This window comes from Mycteria americana, chromosome 14, assembly GCF_035582795.1.
Source record: "Mycteria americana isolate JAX WOST 10 ecotype Jacksonville Zoo and Gardens chromosome 14, USCA_MyAme_1.0, whole genome shotgun sequence".
In the NCBI taxonomy this organism is placed as follows: Eukaryota; Metazoa; Chordata; class Aves; order Ciconiiformes; family Ciconiidae; genus Mycteria; species Mycteria americana.
The window spans coordinates 14,338,338-14,362,661 of NC_134378.1; the positions used below are offsets into that span (position 1 = coordinate 14,338,338).

The 24,324-nt window shown below is 42.9% G+C and overlaps 1 protein-coding gene across 1 annotated transcript in view; it reads left to right on the forward strand.

The window, feature by feature from the left end:
- The window catches only part of CDH4 (cadherin 4), a 468,873-nt gene that overhangs the window by 365,632 nt on the left and 78,917 nt on the right, over positions 1–24,324 (forward strand). Inside the window, exons 6-7 of the mRNA XM_075516899.1 lie at positions 6,540–6,684; positions 19,603–19,775. Of these exons, the coding sequence (XP_075373014.1) occupies positions 6,540–6,684; positions 19,603–19,775 (318 nt within the window). The remainder of the gene's footprint in view (positions 1–6,539; positions 6,685–19,602; positions 19,776–24,324) is intronic.

Sequence of the window (24,324 nt, forward strand, 5' to 3'; positions counted from 1 at the left end):
TCTGCAGGTTACAGGAAGATGTAGTTTATAGAGAGTGAATAACTGATAACTATGTTATATGAGACCTTATAGACAGGAATAGTGAGTGATAGAAAATCTTTGTTAGCAGAACAGTAGAAGGTGATGGAGAACATTTTAAGTCATGGGTGTAAACAACCTTTAGATCCTTCAGCCTCAGTAGCAATGGATGGATGATTTATTGAACCATCAATTGTTTGTTTAATAACCCTTTACAAAGCATTTATAAATAGACCATGCACAAAGCAATGACCCAAACACTAGTGCAGAAACTTACAGTAGGAACTGACAATCCTAGAAACTGGAAAAAATTTCCATCTCCCAGAAAGAAGATACAGCCCAAAGTCTTGGCTGTTGCCGGTTTTGGAGAAGTCAATGAATTTATGCCACTTCATATAGCTGAGTCTCTAACTGAAAGGAAGAGCAGACTTGGAGCCAGGCTTATACTGAGTACCAGAAGAGCAGTGAGTGAGGTGTAGGCTTGGATCCGAACTGTAGAGCTGGGCCATCTTTAAATTGGTTTGACATCTGCTGCAGAGTTTTCTTTAGCTCAGATTAGTAGCTTAACTCTTCAGCTGGGTAAAGGATGTCGGTGGACCTGCAAGGCACCATCCCTGGTCCCTTTCACCCAGTAGGACATGGGCTTCTTGTCTGATACGGGCTTGCTGCTCTGGCTGAAGATGGTGCATTTATACAGCTTCAGGTTTTCTGCAGTCCTAAACAGAGTGAAGTCTTTTCAGCATCTCTGTCACTGTCGAGTGTTGTCCTTGCTGTTTTCATTCCCAGGTAATCTAAAAACTAATTATAAAAAAAAAATAATAATAATTTGCAAGTGTTTGTGAGGCTATATATGAAGAGTTCTGTTTCATTAACTCCCACATTTTCAACACATATTTTCTTATGCATAATTATCTGTATTGCTTCAGGACTACCATTTTTAAAATACTAGTGTTTTAACTCTCCCTGTATTTAGCAAGCCATTTGTCTGATGAAATCTACCTCTTTCCCTAAGGTGAAACAGATTTTTTTCTAATTAGATCGGGAGTTCTGTAGCAAAACTTCCCCATACATTTTCAAGATGATTCTTGAACTTTTAGGGAGGATCGTTCCGTGTTTGATGTATGCAGAGATGTATATGCCTCTGGGACTCAGTGTCTGCCCAGGTGCAGCGTGTGCTAGCATTCCTGCGTTAACCTCCCAGCAGAACTGGCAGTGGTAGCAATCGCAAGTTCAGCTGTATTTTGGCCTCATCTGTTTTCTCATCTGCGCTACAAACCAGAATACAAACTCTCCGGGGACCTTGCAGACATCCCAGACGCAGAGTCAGCTGCCAGTATGAGCAGAGAAAAATGAGGAGGGCTTTGCGGCCACTTAACCCACACCACATTGTGGTGCAGAACTGCACGTGTTGCACTGAGTGATGCTGTGGGAGCCGCTCCAGCGTCTTTAGTGCCCGTGTCTGGGGACGCAGCCTTGGGGCATGCTCCCAGCACAAGCACGAGCTCATTCCCCCGTCTTGCTGCCGTCTCACTGTGGCAGGCATGTGTTGTTGCATCTCCCCTTGTCGTCAGCCCTTAATGTTTATTGCATACCAAATAAGTTTCAGCAGGTAGTAATATTTAATATGCATGAGTTCTCTTGGCCTCATTTAACTGCGTTCCCAAAGTCCCGTTTGTACTGCTGACAGAATTAGTGACTCTGAATGTCTTTTCTGATCCAGACACCAGTTTCATATCAAGTTGTAGTGAGGCCTGGCAAGTACAAGGGATAGTAAATTGGCAGGTTAGTTTTCCAAGACGTTTTTCAAGCTCTGTTTTCAAAAGACATCAACATAAACATGTCAGTAAGTAGTCATTGCTTATGATACTCAAGTAATGTGCATTACGGGGAAACTTTGAAGCAAGTCCTAATCCAATCCCAGACACGTCTATGCCTTCAGCACCAGACTGATAAAATACTGTCTCAGAAATGGCTGGAGCAGAACAGGTGGGTTATAGTCTGAGAAGGAGTTGTTTGAAGTGCAAGGAGACAAAAAAGTTTACTAGAAATTAAGGGATACAAGAGCTAATTCCAGTATTTTGAACGAAATTCTAGTGAGTAATGCCAGCCATTTGTGTCACAATACTCTAATTTGAACTTTTAATCACAATTAAGAGCACGTAAATTAGGCATGACATTGTATGCTTATTGCTTAAAGGCTCTGTCACTGATTGATAATGTATATTTGTATTAGTAGTATTAGCGCATAAGTAATATTCATACTTAACACAATTCACTGTGTTGACTTTGACTAACTACCTTCAGATACCACCAGCCTCCAGTGTAATCAATAATCATGATACTGAATCATTTGTATACCAACAGCTACATTTACACTGGAAACTGTCAGTAGAAAAACCTCAGAGACCTGTGGTAGTTGCTGCTGAATATGATAGCAATGATTGTCATACTTTTAAACAATATTTGTTAAAGAATATTGACCCAGCTCCTTGGCTGGTGTACAGTGGAGTGATACACCAGCTAGAGATTAGCTGGCTACCTGTATTAATTTTTCAGAATGCTCTGCAAGGTATTTAATTTGATATTATTTATTCCTTCTCTACTCCTGTCACATTCTCTATCTTGGGGACAATGTAAATATTTCAAACCAACTTTATAAATGTTTCTTCACTGTGTTTCCAGCTAGCCACCAGCTTCCATTTGAATATTTGCACATGACCTGTGTCTGGCATGTGTCCTGTGGCCCAGGTTGTGCTCACTGGCCTTTTCAGTGGTGGCTTTTCCAGCTCTAAATGATGTGTGTATCTGACGGAGCACAGCCATCTCACTTTGTGCCTTACTGTGCTGGTTTGGGCTGGGATAGAGTTAATTTTCTTTGTAGTAGCTCGTATGGGGCTGCGTTTTGGATTTGTGCTGGGAACAGTGTTGGTAACCCAGGGATGTTTTCATTACTGCTGAGCAGTGCTGACACCGAGTCAAGGCCATTTCTGCTCCTCACCCCACCCCACCAGCGAGTGGGCTGGGGGGGCACGAGGAGCTGGGAGGGGACATGGCCGGGACAGCTGACCCCAACTGCCCAAAGGGACATCCCACACCGTATGGCGTCATGCTCAGCATAGAAAGCTGGGGAAGAAGGAGGAAGGGGGGACGTTCGGAGTGATGGCGTTTGTCTTCCCAAGTCACCGTTACACGTGATGGAGCCCTGCTTTCCTGGAGATGGCTGAACACCTGCCTGCCCGTGGGTAGGAGTGAAGGAATTCCTTGGTTTGCTTCGCTTGCGTGCGCAGCTTTTGCTTTCCCTATTAAACTGTCTTTATCTCAACCCACGAGTTTTCTCACTTCTACCCTTCTGATTCTCTCCCCCATCCCAGCGGGGGGGAGTGAGCGAGCGGCTGGGGGGGCTTAGTTGCCGGCTGGGGTTAAACCACAACACTTGCCCAGTGCTGCAAAGCACTCACATGCATCTGCTTTTGATCCCATCCATTACTCTACCACCAAAACACCAGCGTGGTTACAGGTGGGAGCAGATGGCAGCCTGAGCTGCACAGCACCATGTTAGACTCAAAGTGTGCCTCGCACAAATGAGCCCTGTCGCAGCATCTGAAGAATGACTCCAGAACAAAGTATGTTGTCTGGCGTGAGGTTGCCTCATTAATACAAAGAGTAGGGCAGGAGGATAAGGGAGAAGACGAATTAAGGAAGGGAAATGTAGTATCTGATCTGCCTTGGAGATACAGCTAGTTTCCCAGTGGACAGATTGCCCTGCTGGAGTCCCTCTCCCTTTGCTCTCTCCACTGGGAATGGTCTCTAACAAGGAATGGTCTCTAACAAGGAAGAGCTCCCATTGAGCTGAGTTTAGATTCAGCCTTCTGGCTCAAGCCCCTCTTCTCCCTCTGCTGCGGTTGGCACTGACCACAGAGGAGCAACGTGTTGTGGAAGGTTATGGAGGCATTACAGAAATGTTAAAAGAATACAAATAGAGAAAATTCATGCAAGCAAGCACAAGAGGAAAAAAGAAGAAAAGTTCACTGAAGTCAGGCAAAAAAGTAGCAGAAGAGAGAAGAGGGGTGTGCAGAAAGGGCAGCAGTAACAGCTGCCTTGGAGGGCAGAAGAAGAGCAGCTATGGACGCCCAGACACCAGCACAATCCCGGACATAAAGGCACAGGGTCTGCTGCGCTGGCCTTGGGGAGCGGGTGCCGACCATTAGTGAGGGCACCAGTGCCTGCACCAGTGCTGTGTCCCCAGGCACTGCCCTCCCCCCGTAAGTCAGCCGAGGGGCTGGTGCTGGGCTCAGGGCAGAGGTGACACTTGTGCATGTCACTGCAGCTTTGATGAGATTCCTGCGGTCTTGCTTATTGAATCTTTTTTTCCTTGAGTGCAGACAGTAACACATTTGTGGGTACATGTGCTTAGTGAGTGCAACAAGCAGATAGACGCGCATTGCTGAGAAATCCCTTACTCCTGGAGATTTCAAACAAAAGCTATCAAATGTAATTAAAAATTTGCAGGGGGAGAGTCAGATCTGAGGGGGAAGATACCAGCTTTGCTCTCTGCTTTATCTCTGAATGGAGCCGTTTCCACTGCTGAAAATGCAGCAAGAGAGAGCCCAGTGCTGCCGCAGTTTGAAGATAATAACTTTAATTTTAGCTCCGAATTACTTTTTTTCAAAGGCAGTCTGACCTCTGATCGGTAAAGTTATTGAATTGCTACATGTGACGTGATGAAGGATAGCTCAACACACGGGAGTCAAAGCAGTTTGTATGCAGGCAAGAAATGCAGATATTAAGAGCTTTACAAGTCATGAAATACAAACGTTACATCCTGTATTGAAAATGAAACCAGACTTCTTCAGTCTTTAAAGAAAAAGTGCTGCTCAACTTCCTTTAAAAAAAAAAATGTTTTTCTCCCCATCTCATTTCACGTGGCAGTTTGTTCTCTTTGCTTGATTAAAAGTTAATCCAGCCCATCCTAATAGCATGCAGTTTCTTTTGTTAAGGTCTGGACTTCTGAACACCATACATGAAGGAGAAAGTTGCATCAATCACAGCACAGCGAGAGCGAAAGACAGGAAGCAGTGCTAATGCAATTAGCACATGTATTTGTCATGCATCAGAGGAGCTAGAGACCTCCTTGGCACAGGAGCTCGGACTCCCGGCAGCATCCCGATGGCCCGGGGAGCTGCTGGGAGGGACCAGAGAGGCCTCCTTCCCTCTGAAGGCACAAGCTGGTGTGGGTCGGCACACTTACGGGGCTTGTATCATACAAAATGCTCACCGCGGGGCGGTGGGTAGGTCCCCTGTCCCTCAGCCCTGCTCTTCCAGCCAGCCCTTGCACCAAGCTAACATCCTCTGAAGCCTTCATTCTCCATCCCGCCAGCCTTGCAGGATGACACACTGCCATCCTGAGCACCGTCCTCGATTTTCATGGCGGTGTGGAGGTTCAGCAATGCTCACTGGTGCTGAAATGAAGAGGGGTGACAAATGAAATCTGCAGTGCTCGCACCCAGGCGATGCCTCTCCTCTGCTCAGCCATCGTCAGGGGTCGTGCAGCCCTTTCCTCGCTTGTCTTTTTTTTTTTTCCTCTGAAGCCGATATCGGCAGCTCTGTTCAGCGCACACACCGTTTAGAGTAGCCATCTGTTCCCTTTAATGAGAAAGCTATCCATTTTTTTCACCTGATTACTGATTGTTCCAGGCTATTGTTGATTGCTTTGTTTTATTAATTACTCATTTTGACATGCCGTATCTGTCCTTTTTGTTCAGAAAACAGATGCTCTTGTTTTTGAGCATTATTACTGATGGTTATTGCTAATAAGATAAAGCCGCAGTTCCACTTTAACTGAGGACTTAACACTGTGGCTCTGGTTGTTGTAATGCTTCATCACTGGATATTTTAGTTAAGCCTGAGAAAAATATTTCATTCTTAGTGCCACAGGGGCTCCCATCGTTTGAAGGAAAGGGACTTTTTTTATGTCTTTTGGTGCATAGAGCAATGGAGTTGGTAGCTGTTGCTGTTGCTAGAGACTGTGATTAAACAAAGAATAAACAATACTAATGCCATTCTGAAATCTCTTCACTTATTAATCCCTGTTATTGTGGGTATGAAAGGCTGCAGGTTCCCATAAGAAACCTCTCAAGTCAAACTCATTTCCTTGCTGTGTTTGGAACTAAGCAAAATTTGCTTTTCAGATTGTCAGACAAGGTTCACCACGTCTTAAAAATTAAAATATAGTGGTCTATTTGCAGTGAAGGAGACAGCATCACTACACCAGAGTTAAAGTGTTTGCACTGACAATTGCTATTTTAAAATATTATTTCAATATTATGTTAAGCCTTGAAAAACTATCTGTGTGTAGAGTCTAGGTGGAAACCACGTTGCTGCTTTCTACTGGAATTAGATACCCGCTCACTTCAATTTTGAGAAAGTATTTATGAGGTGAAGTCAATTCCTACAAAACATGGTCTCTCATTCTGCAACAAATCCCAATGCTGATATTATGCTTTCGTTGTGCTTATTCCCAGCTCCGGGCTCATGCGGTGGATATGAATGGAAACAAGGTGGAGAATCCTATTGACCTTTACATCTATGTGATTGATATGAATGACAACAGACCGGAGTTTATAAACCAAGTCTATAATGGATCTGTTGATGAAGGCTCTAAACCAGGTACAGTTGAAAAAAAGTCTTAAAGTTATCACAGGCTTTCAAACAATCTGGCGTGGTGGCTTTGGCTCCTCTTGAAATAGAGGGAATGTAGGAGAGGTTTGCTGTTGCTGGCTCTTTGTTGAAGACTGATGGAGGTGAGAACAATCTAGCTGGTATCTCTTTCTCTGGATGCAGAGAAAACGGAGACTTGGGTTAGAGGGATCCTGGGTCCTGGTGGTCCCTTCCTAGATGTGGAATTTGCAAAAGCAGCAGGTTTGTAGAATAATTCTCTGTATTGCCATTCTCGTATGCTCATTACACGTGTACAGAGCTGTTATTCTAACTACAGAGTCCTGAAAGCAAACCCGGCAGTGGCCTTTCACTGACCCTGTGCCTGAAGTGCTGAATATCGGCCTCCTTGATATTTAATCCAGTCATTTGCAAACTCAATAATTTGGAGTCAGACACCACATAGGTCTGCGTCCCAAAGTGTGAAGAAAATAGTTTCGTATTTGAGGCCTGATGCAAACCCATTGAGGTGGGACTATTCCTACTGAAATTGCTGGCTCATCCTCCATCCCCATGGGCTCTTCTTACAGAGGGTGAAATGGGGAAAAACCTGAAGCAGAATTTCAGAAGATTTATGGGTGAAAAATTGCTGAGAGTGTAAGCTGTACACAGAATACAAGTGATGATTTTTACGTGAATGTGTTTATATGCTTGGAAAAAATACAGTTATAAGAGTCTTTAATATTTTCTTTTCAACTATATTGTTGATTTGTTATTTAAGTGCAGTATAACCCTGCAGTTTCCAATATGGTAGCAGGGTTGTTTTAGCTTATTGCTGACCACAACTAATATGAGTGTATTCATTCTTTAAACAGAAATTATACTATGAAAACTGTCACCAGTGCATTTGTAAGTCTCCTGAAATCAGAGGGAGATTTTTCCAAGACAAATTTTATCCTCGGTTGTTTGCCAGCTGAGGGGTTAAATACCACGTGACTTTGTTTTGTGTCAGCAAACATTTATCATGGCTTCTCCACTGCCTGAGGTGTCATAGGAAAGTCTCCGGTGGCCACTATTTTTAACAAGGTGATTCGCAGTCGTGATTGATTGTCTTTCAGCATTGGGAGGAATGGGCTGCTGTGGTGACAGGTAGTGGGGACAGAATGTGACATTATTTCTGAGGAAAGAATAGGTACAGCTCCCTTCCTGATATGCTTTGGGTGGTGACGTACCGGCTTCAAAGTGCTGATACCAGTCCTGCTCTGCAGAGGGGATGCGAGAAGTCCCTGAGACTCTAATGACATCTTCCCGGAGGATTTTCCGGCTTTCATTTGGAGGCCACTTTGGGACATATCAAGGTTTGAAGTTTAATACAACATTTCCATAGCAAACCAAATTTCTTGCATCTTATTGTAGGACAGATCAATATTCAAAGTGTTCCCAAATGTTTTAACTAGCTCTGCTCATTTGTGTGAAAGAAGCAGTAAATTGCATCCTCTTCTTGTCTGAAATCCAGATAAGCCTTTGAGCTATTAAATCAGAACAGAATAACTTTGCCTACAAAATGCTTGTGCCCCTGCTTCTACCAGTGATTTTTGGTATTCTGTATCCCAGGCTGGAGTGCTTGCCTTTAAGGCAGGTAGGTAGAAAGCAATCTGTTTTTCTTCAAAAGCAATTACATTTGTCTTTGATGTTTTGGGTTTTTTTTCCCCTTCTTTCCTATTTAATCGGTATTCTTTTAAAGGTTTATATTAGCATTGAATTTCTGTTCTTTGCTTTTGTAGAACCTCCTGGGAATTTGGCTATCCAAGGCCCTCATTCCATGTACTTGGCAATAAACATGATGTTGTGTCTTTGAGAAAAGGGATAGAGAGGTCATAGAGTTACCGTGGATGTCTGTGTGCTCCTCCTTTGCCTCCAAGTTATGTATCCCTGTTTTATGTAGAGACAAGTGTAGACACTGCATTTAGCTCAGCATAGTTCTTGCAGAGATTTGGAAACTTTTTTATAGTTCAGGATGCTTCAGACTATTATAATAACTAAGGAGGTACCACACCAGCCTTTGCAAGAGAAAAAATATGTGGGCAGAATTCATGATCATTTGTGGCAATAGTCGACAAATGAAAGACATTGCATATTCTTAGAGGTAACAGCAAAACGTGTTCAGTATTGATTCAGTAAGTTATATATGTATATGCATCTATAAATATATATATGCATATGTGTGTATATCCATGTGTAAAGTACAGATTTGCTTCAAGCAAACTAAAAAATCTTATTATGTGTTACAGGAGTTTAGCATTCATTTTCCACTGTTCATTGCTATTGAACTATGCCTGAGGACTGAAAATGCTTCCCTGGATATCCTGTACAATTGTTATTTCTCACATCTTCCATATGCCCATTTATAATGGCTGTGATTAAAAATGCAGTATTACTCGATTACCACAGTATCTGCAATGTTCTTAATAATTCTGCACACCTCTTATGAGAAAAGTAGCTAGAGTATTAGAGTATCCCAAATAAATGCTGACTCTGAGGGCAGCTAGTGTGAGCAGCCAATGACTGTTTGAAGTCAGTAGGAATTTTGCCCAGATTTAAAAGAAAAAAAAGAAAAAAGGGACATATGGAGCTCAAGCTCTACCCATGGAAATTTTGCAGAGCAAGACCGTCAAAAATACGCTGTTGAGCACAGACTGAGCAGGGCGTAGTGACCTTGAGCTGCAGGGGAAGCCCCTGTAGGGCTTTAGCAGGATCGACAGAGCAGATCCCATTCCAAGTGAACAGGAAAAGGCTCTGCGGTGCTGTCACAGCACACCCTGGGGTACGGGGCAAAGCGAAGGCATCCGGTGTGCAGGCACTGCAGAGAGGGCTGTGCCTCCGGAGGATGCTGCACCATGAAGTGCAGCATGGTCCCCTCCTAGTAGCTGGGATGCAGCGAGCTGGAAGAGCACGCCGTGCCTCATCTCTGACCCTGTAGGACAGCTGCAAATTGTGCCTGAGCATGGCAGGGGATGGAGGGTGGCCAAGAGGTGACCTCCTGACTCTGCAGTGAATAAGCCAAAAGGAGTGAACCAAGAAAATGGGAGTGCAGGAAAGATGTGTGCTTCAGCCTGCCGCATGGTGTGATACTGCTGGGCACTTAGCCTCCCATGGAAGAAGCAAGTTTGCTTTAGCCTAAAATACACTTCCCTCAAAGAATTGGCAGCAATGTGAAGAGACTCATTAGAGGCAGTCTGATGGGGTTTAAGTGAAGGGGCTTCCCAGACTGCAAAGCACTCAGAATGCCTGGGTTTCCAAGGAACGTGCTTTCTGCGATGCGCAAGTCACCTTGAAGCAACCCTTGACAGGAATAGAAAAGAAATCATCAAGTATTATTAATTATAATAGGTTGTTGTTGCTGGTTAAGATTATAATAACTTAATTGAAATAGTGTCTTATACTGTAGCATAGTGTTCTTGAAATCAGGAGCTCATTCTTGGTGGCGTAAAGTTCTCCGTAGTGTGAACACACATGTCACAGCCTGGCCCCTATACATCCTCAGTGTGTGCTGGCTCTTAAACTGAACTGCATTTCTTTTTCTGATACTGTCTGAAAAACATTTTAATGCATTTTTAGTTCATCTAGCCTAAGTTCATGCAGCTGGCCAATTTAAATGTGTAAATGCAGGCCCTTCCAAAAATACAGAACAGGAATAGTGATGCAGGATTTTCTTTTCCACCATCTTTCTTCCTTACTCTACCCCTCCATGAGTTGTTTTGATTTAACGCACCACTGTTTGAAAGTGTATCTTAAAAGACTGTGTTTTACTCATATTGAATAATGTTCTGCCTCTTTGAACTTTGCCTCTATATGAAGAACACAGCCAAGTTTTAAAAATGCAGCTGCAAGCTCGAGCTGAAATTCCCCTGGTCCCTCTGGCAGCCTTAATCAGCAAAGTTCTCCCGGAGCTGCAGAAGTTGCCTTTCAAGCGCTGATAAAGCGGGACGGGTTGCACAGCTTCGCTGCCCAACGCTGCCTGCCCTGCGAGGATTCTGCTGCCCTTTCAAAGCCCACGTCTCTGAGCCGTGCCACGCAAGCTCCACCGCCTTACGGCAGAAAGGAGCCGGGGTTTGGGGTGGGTTTTTCCTCTCTGCACACCACCAATTACTGCCTGCCATGAGCCCAGCCCCTGCACTTGTACCGCTAGGCTTGCAGCATCCCAGAGAAATTCTACGGTTTCCAATAAAAAATTGCTCAATAAGATAGAATGAAAATGGTTAAATGTAAAAGAAAAAAGGGAATTTAATCACAAAACAAAAATGTGATGGAGAAGGATTATTTTGGTCACTGCAGAAGCTTAGTTTTGATGTAACCACCACAAAATGTACCTTACGGTAGGATGTGGATGTCTTACTTAGCTGAAGCGTTCAGTTCTGAAAAGGTCAACGTGAAATGCTCTGCAGTGACTCGAGTGCTTTGCTCTGGGTTGTATCTATTTTGTTTTAACAGAAAGATTGTCAAAAATTAACACATCTCTCCAAAACAATTTGTTCCTGTCAGACTGGCCTTTTCCATTCCCATTCATCCTTTCCACTTCGCTAACTCTGGATACAGCTTGGTCCCTTTCAAGTCAGTAGCAAAAGTCCAAGTGCTTTCTTTTAAACTAGGGTTTCATCCAGCTCCTTCTTTCTCGTGGTGTTGTGTAGGATAGTTTACTCCTGCCACCCTCCCTGGGAGTGGTGTGAAAGAGTGCTAAGTATGGATAGTCCTCCAAAATAAAGGAATATTAGTATTTCTTGCAGGAGAAATGTTGTAGTTTAAAATTTCCCTGTTTCCTCCTGATTTCATGGAACTCTGATACGATAATTGTTGATAGCGTGCCATGTGAAAAATGAAATAGCTAGGAGCCAAATCTATATGTGGCAAATTGAGTTAAAGAAATCTCATAAAAAATAAGCAGTATATAAAAAAAACAAGGATTTTAAAAGCCGATTATTCTACTAGTGTTCCAGTTTGTTTATTTTATTTCTATGCCAGCAGAGATTCCCTCAGAGATTACCACCATGGACTAATGCACAGATGGGGCCAGAAACTTGAGTGTCATCTGAATATTAAGAATTTAAATCTTTAGCCTCAGTGATTTGAACAGAAAGCCAATTATGAGGCTGAATTAGTTTTCAAATTAAACTGCAATTTAAGGCTTGTGAAATTAATCTTTTAAGGCATATAGTTGCATTTGTGTGTATATATATATATTTTCATGTGGAGAATTTGGATTCTGCATTTCTGGCTTGTTCCTCTTCTCCAACCTGACAGTACCATTCATAAAGAGATGCCTGGTGTCTTGCAGGTTGTTCTTTCAGTGAAGGAACAGGGCTGGTGTTGCCGGGTGGCAGGGGAGGAAATGAAAGTAGCAACACCTGAGATCTGAAGAGAAGATGCTTCATTTTTTAAAACGAATAGGACACCGAGTAAAAACCCTTTTTTCCGTTACGAACCATTCCAAAAACAGCGTAGTGCTGCTTATAATTAAAATGTTCAATATTCTTTTACCAGCTTGGAGGCAGATTGATTTTAGTACTCTTTATTTAGGAAGGTCCTAATTCAACAGAGCACCTGAGCAGGTTCATGGACCTGGGCTGACTCGGCTGCTGGCGGTGGGGTGGCACAGGGAGGCCAGGGTGTGTGCCAGGTGCCCGTTCCTGCTGATAGCACGAGAAGCTAGAAATAATGCAAATGCCGTGTGTTTCAGGGAGATCGTATAAAGGTAAAATATTCAAGAGCCAGAACAGGTCTCAACAGATTCTCCCAGTCGTCCCAGAGCTCTTCACAGGTTGGGTGCATTACTTCTGGGTTCATCACAAGCCTAAATACATGCGTCAATGCAGTGCCATGTTCTGCAGTTTGGGTAGGTGCTACTCTTATCCTTCCACTTTATATGCTATTAAAAACGGCTTTGTCCAGCCTGACTCTATTCTCTCACACATTACACACAGGCTTAGGATACACAATATTCTTTTTTAAGTTCTTTTGCTCAGTCGAGCACAATTTTAAGATAAGAAATTGTTTTTCTGCAGACACATGTGGTAGTGCTTTCCATTTTGTTTCGAGGTGAGTGGTTATGAAATCTGTGCTCTTAATTTCCTTTTCAGAAGCATCCAGTCCCAAGAGCAAGGAAGTGAATTATAGGACTGTAGGTGAGAAAAAATGCAAATCCCCAGACTGATGGTTTTTCCCTCCAGAAAAAATGTCCAAGTTGATATAAAGAAAAAAAATGTGGAAATCATATTCTGAAACCACTCTAGAAGGGAGTTACAACACTGCAATAGTCCACTCTCTGCCTCCTTTCAGCAGTTACAAATAATATAGTATTATATCTATTATAGTACTTATTTTATGTGATATTATATTATATTATATTACATTGTATTATATTATGTATGTTATATTATGTATCTTATATTTATTATATTACTTTATATTATATTGTCAAAATTTAAGGATTGGATTCAAGCCTTGTGGAAGGTGTGTTAAATCTCAGGTTTTGTGCAGCTGGGTCTGCACGATTTCATTAGTTTCATATGCCTTCAGTTAAGCATGAAACCTAGCCGTACTTTTAAGCACAGCTCGGTGGTAGTGTTCAGGATATCTTGTCCTAAGTCATGCTTTCTCCATTTTTTGAATTTGCCTCTGGGAATTGAGAGGATTCATCTGCGGGAACTCAGCCAAGCTGAGGCTCATCGATTTATGCAGTCAAAACTATTTGCTCAGAGGCTGAATGTGCTTTTGCTCATCTTGAAGTTTTACTTCTGTTATTTCTCTGCGGTACACAGGGTCTCAGTATGCTGCGGGCTGCTGTACAGGAGTTATCTTCACATCTGGCCATGCCCATGCATATGCTGCATTCAGTGCATCCGTTCATTTTCTCTCTGGAGATACTTATTTCATTTTTAACGATAAGAAGGTATTATTTCAGTTCCGCGTGACAGCAGCCTCTGCGACTTGCTCAGTCATCTCTCCAGACCCACTTACTCTATTCTCATTAGGTTGACTCTTGCCTTGTTTGAGGCTGAGAATCTGATGTCTCCGCTAATTAGGAAGTGGCATCCTTTATGAATTAGGTTAGCTGCTTGAAAGGTCAAAATTTGCCAATGATTACAAAAAATAATGGTGAAAGAGAATGACAGTAGCTATCAAGTTATGACTGAAGGAATATCATTCAGAAGGAAAGTGCTGTTTCTGTTTAGTTTTCTATCTAGCTAGAGCATGTGGGATGCAGTTAAATTGTAACTTGGTTTTGATGTCTTTGCTTTTCTAGCGTGCTTTCCGTTCCTGAGACCTTGTTGCAATGAATGAAATCACTTAAAGGGTGAAGTGTTCCTATTGTGAGCAGGGGCATGAGATTCCCACCCTCTGTGGGGAAGAAAACTAATATCAGGAAACTCTTCTGAATTGAAAATTTTATTTTTAGGAAATGCTGTAAATTTTACACTGCTTTTCAGTATTTAATCTTCCCATCAATAATTACTGTCTTCTCTTTATCTAGCATTGGATGCAGAGTATTCACTAAGTGAGCTTTCCAATTTGGAAAAAAAAAATTGGGAGGAAGGGGAGGTTTCCATTAGTACAAAGCCATTATTAGCGTGGGTTAATGAAGATCTAATGTAATACGGCCATCACCACATGTCTGCACATAATGATTCAATCCTTTTCTATGGGGGAATGATTAAATTAAGTATCTTGTAGGTCAAAATTAGACTGAGAAGGTTAACCAACCTTTAATGATTCTGCAACCATTTACCAGCCATTAAAAAACATAAACTGTAAGATAAAGCTGAATAGAGAATCAGCATTATCAGTGAAAACTGGATAAAGTTTTAGGTTTTTCTCTTTATATCACATGAGCAGACAGAGAGGATTGTGTATTTTTATAGTGATATGTGGTATAAAGGGCAAAGTGAAAGGGTTTGTTTTTTTTTTTTTAATTTGGATTCCTGATAAGTGCTCATTAGCTCTTTCTTTTAACATGCATTAAATCTAACTAATGGATATCAAACCAGCTTAGAAAAATGGTAATTATAAAGCAATTGTAACAAAGGCTTTGGGAGCACAACTGTGCTAAGATATTGTTTGCCTTAAAACCGTGAAAGCTGAGTCTTTACGGGGAAATGAAGTTGCATAGATGGGAGAGCAGAGATTGCAGACAACGTGACGTGAATTAGCAGTCCTTGGCATGCTTTGGGACCCTCTGAGCTAGAAAGAATTGAGCTGATTCTCAGAGTCCAGAGTGATTTGGGGGAGGCGTTTGTTTACGACTGTGTGCTTATCTGCTTGTACATACACAGGGCAGCTGTCTTTCTTGTTTGCTTCTTTTTTACTTAACATGTACAGATCAAATGAGATATAGTGAAGCTAACAAAATCTTTCTGCAGTCTTTTACAAGCAGATGCAATTAATTTTAAAATTGATAAACAAAACTGAATATACAGGTAAAAATTATCTCCCTTTGCTTCCATCCCCCCCAGATTCTGTAAGGTTTTATTTTGCCTATCCTGTAGAAAGCTTAATTAATCTAATGGGAATATTTTCCATAAGGGGTTCTTTCAAGCATCTCTCTCATGTGTATTGTCCATTGTTAGATTGAAACAAAAATATCTCATTTGACAAAATAACATCTAGGAGATTGCGGCTCTGGGAAATAAAAGAGAATGCATTGTGAAGTTGCAAATTCTTAGGGTCTTGCCTTTTATTGATAGATCTCCTTCATCATGCCACACATTAATTTTAACTCAGGTGATATATGAACTTGGCACATTAGTTAATGAAAGCTAATGCACAGTAATCTCGTCATCACTAGCTGTGCATGATAATTCAATCTGCTTCTCGGAAGAGCTGTTCAACATGCAACAAATTTGATTTAGTATTGACATGATGTACTAGGTTAGGTATTTTATTTAACATACCATGTGCCTGATTTGATGAGAAACGTTTTTCTTTCAACAGGTTATTTACCTGAGTTAGTAGGCCAGGTGTGTAGTTTAATACAGTTATATCAAACACTGTCTGGACTGAGTATTCATTATGTGATACACTGCGCAGCCTGGGGCAAATTCCCGAGTTTTGGCCCTTCATGCATTCATTTAATGTCGTCAGCGGGCTTGAGAGCAAGCCCTTCAGAGCAGAAAAATAAAGCTAATGCTTCTCTCACCCCCTGAAAGCATTAAGTCCCTCCTGCCCCATTTGTACACCACTCTCGTAGCTCCATCACCACTGGCAGGGTCTGACCCAAAGGTGGGGGAGTAGAGCGTGGGTGTCTTGAGTGTGACTTGGAGAAGTTTTCCAAGTGTTTCTGGTCTGTAGTAACTGCTGCCAGTCTCTGCTTGGGCAGGGTACAGGGATTTAAAGATGGCGTGGCTAATACTTTGGTTTCCACATAACGCATACACACATCCTGCACGCTAGATTGGGCAGGCTGTACTTTTTCACTTAAGCCCTAACAATACCAGCCTCAATCCTCAAGCGTTTAAGAACTGTGCAGTCTGCCACTGTGTGTTTGCCTAATTTGTGTAGTAATAGGGGCTGGGTATGGGGATATATTTCCTTTATTTTAATATAAAGTATATGAAGATATATCTCCATGCATAGGACATAGAAACATGACATTACTTACTTTTATAGCAGGTAAATCATCACCGGCCATCTTAGTATACTGGAAGATTTTATATAGCACCCAGAAGATGTTAGACACTGTAGCAGTATATATCCACATCGCTCTGTTGAATATTCTTGTGCACAGATATATATTTATGTCATTCGCTGCAGCACACAGGTATCTAGAGGATACATCTTGCTTAAAAACAGACTAAATGTACAGGAAACTGCGTGGAACACAGATGGTGAGTGTAGGTTACACCAGCAGGTCCCCTGGGAGCAGTCCTCGGGAGTGGTACCCTCAACATGGGTAACAGGAGATGCCGTTATGCTCTTATTCATGGATCAAGAGTGCCAGGTGGGAAATGTGTGTGCATAGGAACGGGAATGGACATATCAGCCGCCATCCAGACTGCAGAGAGGAAGAAGTAATTTGCAGCCGTTTTACGGCAGACTGTGGTCAGACAAGCAGCCCCAGGGAGCAGCGGAGAGCTGGGGAAAGGAGCGGCTGCTGCAGTTCCGTCATGCGCTGCAGAGTGCTGCAGCCACACAGGGCCCTTTGCAGAGGACGCTTTATTAAGTTACAAGTTAGTAATTAATGCCAAGTTCCTCTCTTTACTTTCTCTGTGGTTGGGTTTCATAATCAAAATTAAAGATATGAGATAGGGAGCAGATTGCCTCTTGAAATGCAGCTCCCTGGTGCTCTGCTCGTGACTTTAGAGACATTTGTCCAGTCCCATCTGCCTTTATGGGGATATAGGTCAAATGCTGTGGAAATAGTCCTTTTTTCTAGAGCATATGTGCTCAGTCCAATGCTACGCTGCAGGAAAGAAGCAAAAAAGTCAGGGAAGGAGTGAAGGAGACCTACTATGCACTCCATCCACAGTACAGCTGCTGTCAGCTCACCCCATGCCTGCCACAGCAGCAGCCTGTTGGGTTCCCCTGCCAAGGTGGAACCCACCGTCTCCCACATGTCCTGGTTTATTTTGGAAACCACAGTGCAGTCTGAGAGATCCCAGATGAGGAGGGACCAGAACTACAGGGTGCTCTCGCCTGAACTTAGTAGCCCCAATAACTTTCCTTTCTGAGTTGTTTCTTGCACTAGAAGTGAATCATGAAATACCACCTGTTTTTTTGGAATATGTCTTAAGACTGCACATGTCCTAAAATAGATTCTATTTTCCTGTTCCACTTCTGTTTTCATTAGCCCCAGGTTTTGACATTCTGTTCAGAGATATTTTCAGTATAGAATGCATTAAGATAACATAAATTCCAAATCAAACATCTCATTCAGCACATTTCCTATTTAAATTTCTCCTGTACATTTCCCATGTACTTATCTAAGGGTTGGCTTCTTTATTTGTATCAGTTGTCTCATGATAACTGGTTTTGCAAAAGACCGAAAAAAAGAATACTTGAAGAGAAAGGAGAAAATCCATTGCTTGCACAGCCTTGTTTCAATTCAGTGTTCCCTCCCTCTCCTGAAGTTTATTGATCGGAAAAATGTTAAAGTTGTTGAATAGTTTGTTTTCATTTCACAAATGTGAATCAGGATATTGCAGAAAGATAGGAATGTATTCATCATTAGAATTTGCTTTACACATTCATTTATTTTTTAATCTATAATTCTTATTGAACTAAGAAAACTCACAGGGATATGTATCACCACAGAGAACAAAAAGAGCCTGATTGAGCCAGATGGAAGGAGATCAGCAAAGCACTTTCCACAGTGGCAAAATACAAACTTATGTGCCACTTCTTGCTAATACTGGGAAATGTTGTTTTCCCAAAGTTGGGGAAGATACTGAGGGCATTGCCTACGTGCTGAGTGGCTTAAAGACACTTGGCTAGGGTACAAAATTTGGGCATGCTGCAGCCATTGGTAGATCTGCCCATTTAGAGCATGGAGTATGTTTTTAAACTCTCTTGCAAACAGATGGAAGCTCTCCAGCTCTCTGCTTTCTCTGAACTGGAAGCTTGGTAGCTTTGTGACCAAGCTGGAGATCTGAGCTTATTAGATGAGACACGATTCAGTGCTGATGTAGCCACATGTCCTCGAGTTTGCCAGTGGCTCACATATAACCACATGGGCAGAACGACCTCAGCTCTTTTTGTAAAACAATGCGTGGCTCCATCTTGAATCAGCTTAGGTTCTTGTTGGGACCACTTTGCATCTCCTCCAGCACGGCAGGCTCATAAGTTGGTTCATCCTGTTCAGAGTTCCCGAATGAGCAGTGTTCAAGCGGTACCTTCCATCTTTCCATTGATGCTGTTGGGTTTTGATGGTCACTAAACGAGGTTATGTCTGGTTTCACTGTCTGTCTTTGCCTCCCACTCCTCCTTTGAGGTCTCATATCATTAGATTCATCCACTGTTGCAGATTGCTTTTTGTAAGCAGTATGTGTCTGCCCTTTTAGACATTCTCTCCTACCAATATAACAAGCGTAAAGCTGGGCCCTATGAGCTCTGGGGGGTCACAGGACCGTGCAGCTGCAGGAGTCCATCCAATCAAGTAACATCTTTTACCCTCATAATGATAATTTCCCACTTTAGCAAAACACCCTGCTGCCAAACTCCAGTGATAATGAGCCTGTCAGTGCATCAGTGCACTCCCAACAGTATCTAGAAAGTAGGGATTGTTTTTTGCAAGGCAAATGAAGACACTGATGATTAGCAAGAAACAAACCAACGATTCAATACATCGCTGGCCACACATACCAAATCATTGATTTTCTGTCCTGCTGGGCAGCAGCTGTTCCATTTGCTCTGCAGAAATGTTTTTTTTTTTTCTCCAGAAGGGGCCAGAAAGGTGGACGTTTCTCCACAAACGGGAGGCAGCAGGCAGTTGCTTCCTGCACTGGTATGGACATGTTGATGGGGTCCTTCTGAAGCTGCTGAGAAGTCTGATGGACTTTCCACTACTAAACTCTACTTCTGAATGCATGTGAATGCATTGATTGGATGGAAAAAAAATCTCCTCTGAGAATCTGTATGAAATTGCAGGACAAAAAATGCTGCCCTAAAACTTACAATCACTGAAAGAATTAGAAGTTAATCATAGATATCCTCATATGACTTCTCGCTATATACCAGTTATGTGTAATCAGTATTCTTACAGATCATCTAGTCTCAGCAGTGTTGCTATTTTCATAATCCTCGCCTTGCCTAGCTGGCTGGATTGAAATGGGATGTCTAGCCCGTAGCATTTCTGAGTAAAATGCATGACCCCAAGTCAATGGGACTGCAATCGGCTCCGCAATGAGATAGTCCTGATATTTCATCTTCTCTTGTTCCAAGGTACCTACGTGATGACAGTGACGGCGAATGATGCAGATGATAGTACTACAGCAAACGGGATGGTGAGATACCGAATCGTGACTCAGACCCCACAGAGCCCATCGCAAAATATGTTTACTATTAACAGCGAGACGGGAGACATTGTCACTGTGGCTGCTGGACTTGACAGAGAGGTGAGTTTCAAAGCTGTCATACCAGGTTTCCTGTTGTTGATGGTTGCTGACTTGCAAAGTCCAAATCCTGTCTTGAATACAAAACCTCCAGAAGTTTGAGTTGTGGCGTGGAGATCGTGGTCTTTCTTTCTGCAGCAACTGTGGGGCATCATGGCTTTGATGTGATATTTTTGTCTTAATCCATATCAGTCAATGCAACCCCAGCAGAATCTTCAAACTCATGAAGCTGATATTTTCCTTGCGTAAATTTGTACAACTCAAAGATATAAAAAATACTCCAGAAGGAGCAGGGGGATGAATAAATTGGCATTTGTCCCCGTTCTGTCGGAGGACAAATAAAGTGCCAGGCATCTGTAGCCCTTTCTAGACCTGTCTTGCTTAGTTCTTCGCATGTTATCTTTGGAAGCAGTAACACAGCCTATGCTCGACACACTTTGCATGTTTCATGATGGCATTATGTCGTTTCCAAACTAGGAAAATGACTTCCAATGATTTTGGTTTTGTGTGAGGCACTTCCTTTAGTACCTCTTCTTTCTGGTATTTTACAACGTACAGCTTTTCCAAATGCAGAAGCATACTCTACTGGTGTAAGCTATATAGTATGATTCTCAGAGCTCTGCCTTCTCTAGTTGTGAATATAGCTCAAGGAGAAAGCATTTATACCTCACGCATTAAATAAAAATTAATGTAGCATCAGTGGTGGGTTGGAGTGACGGAAGGAGGGGATGGGGGTGAAGGGAGAGGGGGAACTTAAGTTTTGGGGTTTTTCCCATTGGACTGTGCAGTTCATGGAGTGTCACCTGTCCAATGCAATTAGATCTTGATCAAGTTGTAAGTGATGGAAAGGATCGTTTGTTCATTGAACAGCCAGCCACAGATAGTATGGCTATGCAGCAAATATGAAAGTAAGGACTCAGATAGTCATAGGCTCAGACATTTAACTTCAGGCAGTCCCCAGAGATAAGAAGTCCAGTGAAATCCATTTTGAGAGAGCCCAACGTGCTGCGTTTCTGAGAGAAGGCACCAGAAACTGGTTTTGTTCTTCCTTTCCCTCCTTTCCTCCCCCATGACCAACGGCAGGGACAGGGCAAGTGGGAGGCCCCGCGTGGGGGCTGGTGCGTGGGTTTCCTGCCTGGGACACCAAACTCAGAGGGGTGAAAACCTCCAGCACTTCAGAGAATTTTTTTCCCTTCCACATCAGCCCCAGCGGCGATTTTTTGGCCCCGCTGCAGAGCTCTCTGCCGAGCACCGATGGACAGGCATTGCTCTGCCAGGGTTTGTGCCCATTTAATTCACATGCCTGGGCTGTTTTTTTGCTTCAGAGCTGCACGGCGGCTTTGGGAGGAATCCTGAGTGCGGCTGCGGAGCCGCTGCTGAGGGCGGATAAAAGCACTGGCAGCAGCTCAGCAGCAAGCGGAGTGCCCCGGGGTGGCCAGCGGAACCAGCACAGGGACCCGGGCTGCTGGCTGGGAATGGCGCAGATTTGGGGCTTGCCCAAGGCACAGTTTCAGGGCAAGCCGACCCGGGGGTAGACACTGTGTGAAACAGCTTTCCAAGGAGAAGGTCGGGTGAGTGGAGAGCTTTCCAGATGGGAAGACAAGAAGGAGAGCTGGGGGAGCAGAAGGAGCACCACAGCCTGCTCCTTCCCACCTGACGTGGCAGACTTTGCAAGCACAACCTAGGGCAGATTTGACCTTTCCCTGGTCTTTTTATTTAGAGAACCGGAAAGTTAGCTGAATCTTAAGCAGGTAGATTATCCTAGGCAGTGCTGAAGCCTGCAGCGTGCTTGCAGTTGAAGAGGAGAAACGAGTGCTGTAGAGATTGCTGGCAGCCCTCAGGGGGACAGTGGCAGAGTACTCGAAGGAGGGATCTGAATTCTGGCAGGAAAATGCTGATTTTATGGAAATGACAGAACTATTATTGCCCCCTTGACATCAGTGGGGGCCAGCATTTTAATGTAGGGCTTTAAGGGTAGAGAAAGGTCGTCAGTTTATATTAATTTCAGAGACATAGATTGGGATAGCTTGGTGGGAGAAAGGTTTTAATCTCAGCAAATCAGCTGAAAAAAGAGGCAGGTGATAATTAGGAGGAAAGGGTAAGGCAGAACGGTCATCTTTTTTCAGGTTTATCTCATTGTGTCTGAAGTATTTTAAAAACTTGCAGGGGGACCATATGCTTCACATTAGCTCCCCTGTTGCACTGAGTCTGGGAAATCAAGGCAAGCTGGCACGTTGTATATGGAAATACGGTGTTGAGTGTCCCAAGCTGAGTACCAGGGTGGGCAAGGGACACTTGGATCGAGGCAGAACAACCAGCTCTGGGCACAGTCCTGGGGCTGCCCTGAAGGTACGGGACACGCTTATTCCCAGCGCACTCTGCTGTGTTTCAGGATTACATCTGGAATTGGCAAAAGTTTCTGTTTTATTAACATAAAATTGTATTAGGTCTAAATTGAAAAATGTGTTTAAGCACTCCCGTAACTGTACCACAGATTGTTTTTTTGTTTTTGTTTGTTTTTCCTGAAATCTTGAGAAAGCTATTAGAGGAGTAAATTTGGTTTTGCTGCTGACATTTTCTTGTTGTTAGGAAAAGGAGCCGAAGAGCAGTATTTGGAATGCAGATTTGTGCAAATTAAAATGTTAACAAATCTGACCTATTCAGCTGAAACTACTACAACCAAGATAAATTCCCTGGATACCAGTTATTTCTCCAAATGCTTATTGACACATTTATCAGTGCCTATGACACTATTATGTTAAGCTATGTTGAAACACAACCAGGTTTTCAGTCTCCGCTGGACGCTTCTACCTTGCTCCTGCAATGCAAAGGCGCCTCAAAGCAGGAAAAAAGGCGCCTCAAAGCAGCATGAAAATACCTGTCAAAGCTATTCCATATCTGAGAGACGGGTCCATGGTCAGACCCAGCATTTGTCTTTCAGAGGGGAGAAAAGTCACTTCAGAACTGGTGCTTCTAGCTCAGTGTTTCTGTTGCATGCTCATTAAATGAGACTTCCCGATGCTCTCAGCATCTCCACTTAAATATTGGTTCTTTACTGGTTTCTTACATTACCTTCAATTCATGAAATGTCCAAGAAACTGGACAAAGCGTTCCAGCTTGGTTTGTGTCATGAGAAGTGTTTTGGTTAGCCTGCAAGAAACCTATTTTAAGACAAATACATGTAGTTTGCTGCTCTTTCTAAATCCTCATTTCCATAGACCAAGGAGGAAATTAAAAACTCAGCCTCTCAAATTGTGCTGGTCTCTCTAAATGTGTCTGACACTGAAGATAGCAAAATGAAAAGCCAAGGTATTAAAATATTGATGGCTTTAAAGTTATCTTACCTGGTTCCCAGTAATCTGGATGTAAATACGGTTACAATGCTCTGTGTCCATTCACTCATTACGACTACGCTTAATTGAATGGATCCCCAAGGAAGATAAAGATAATTGGACTGCACTTCATAAAAATTATTAAAGGAGGACAGTTTAGCAACAGCCTGATTTAAGCTCCTGGATGCCTAAGGGTGAGAAGTGCCAGAGGTGGAACAAAGGAACATCCATCCCTTGAATTAATAGGGAAAATGATAGGGATTTAGAGTGTGCCAGAGGTTCAAAGGTACATTCAGACAGCCAGGCTTAGATGAAAAGGTTAAAAGCAGATACTTGCTCTAATACAGGAAAACATCAGGGAAGCGTAGGAAATCTGTAGCTGATTTAATGAAACTAGGAGGGAAAGATCAAATAGTGGTGGGAGCACAAAATGTGTGGATTAATAGGGAAGGCTATGAACACATGAGATGGACGGGTTGTAACAAAGTTCAGGGGGTAGGAGGGGACCATGCTAGCTTATTTCATTTATGGCAGGCTGCTGCAGAAATGGGTGGTACTACTAGGAGCTGCTACCCAACTGATAGCTTAATTCAGCAGTGCATCTGAATTCCAGATTTCATTGCCTTTTTTTTTTTTTTCCCCTCTCACTGGGGAGAAAATAACAAGAGGTAAAAAAGGGTCAGCTGTCCCCAGCTGGGGCTCGGAAACAGGCAGAACATTCATATTTTTGTTTTCCATTTTGAAAAGTAACATTTCTCCTTATAACCATGCAAAAGGGACCGGATCTGTTCTGCATGTTTGCTCATTTCGTCCACTGCCGTTCATGCTGGCGTCCCGGGCAGGGGTCGAGCCCAGCCTGTCAGTATGCTGGTGAGCTCCTGCTACAGTAATTCAACTCCATCAGCTCTTTTGATTTCTCTGGTGGCAGAATATCTGTCTCAGTAGCACAGTAAACCTGCACTGGGGCTATAGTATAGGCAATATCATCCTCTGAAGAGCTTCCGCTAAATATTTTATGAACACGGAACTTTGAGCAAGCAAAGGGGAAAAAAAAGAAGTGAGAGAAAAGGAGCTGGTTGATCCCACACTCTGCTGGCAGGCCAATAAATGTCGAGACATCTCAAATGTCATCCAGGCTTATTTGAGATAATAAGTATTTCGGCTCTGCGGTGCTTGTAGTGTAATGTTGCTAACTTTTTGAGATCTCCTTTAGAAAGGAG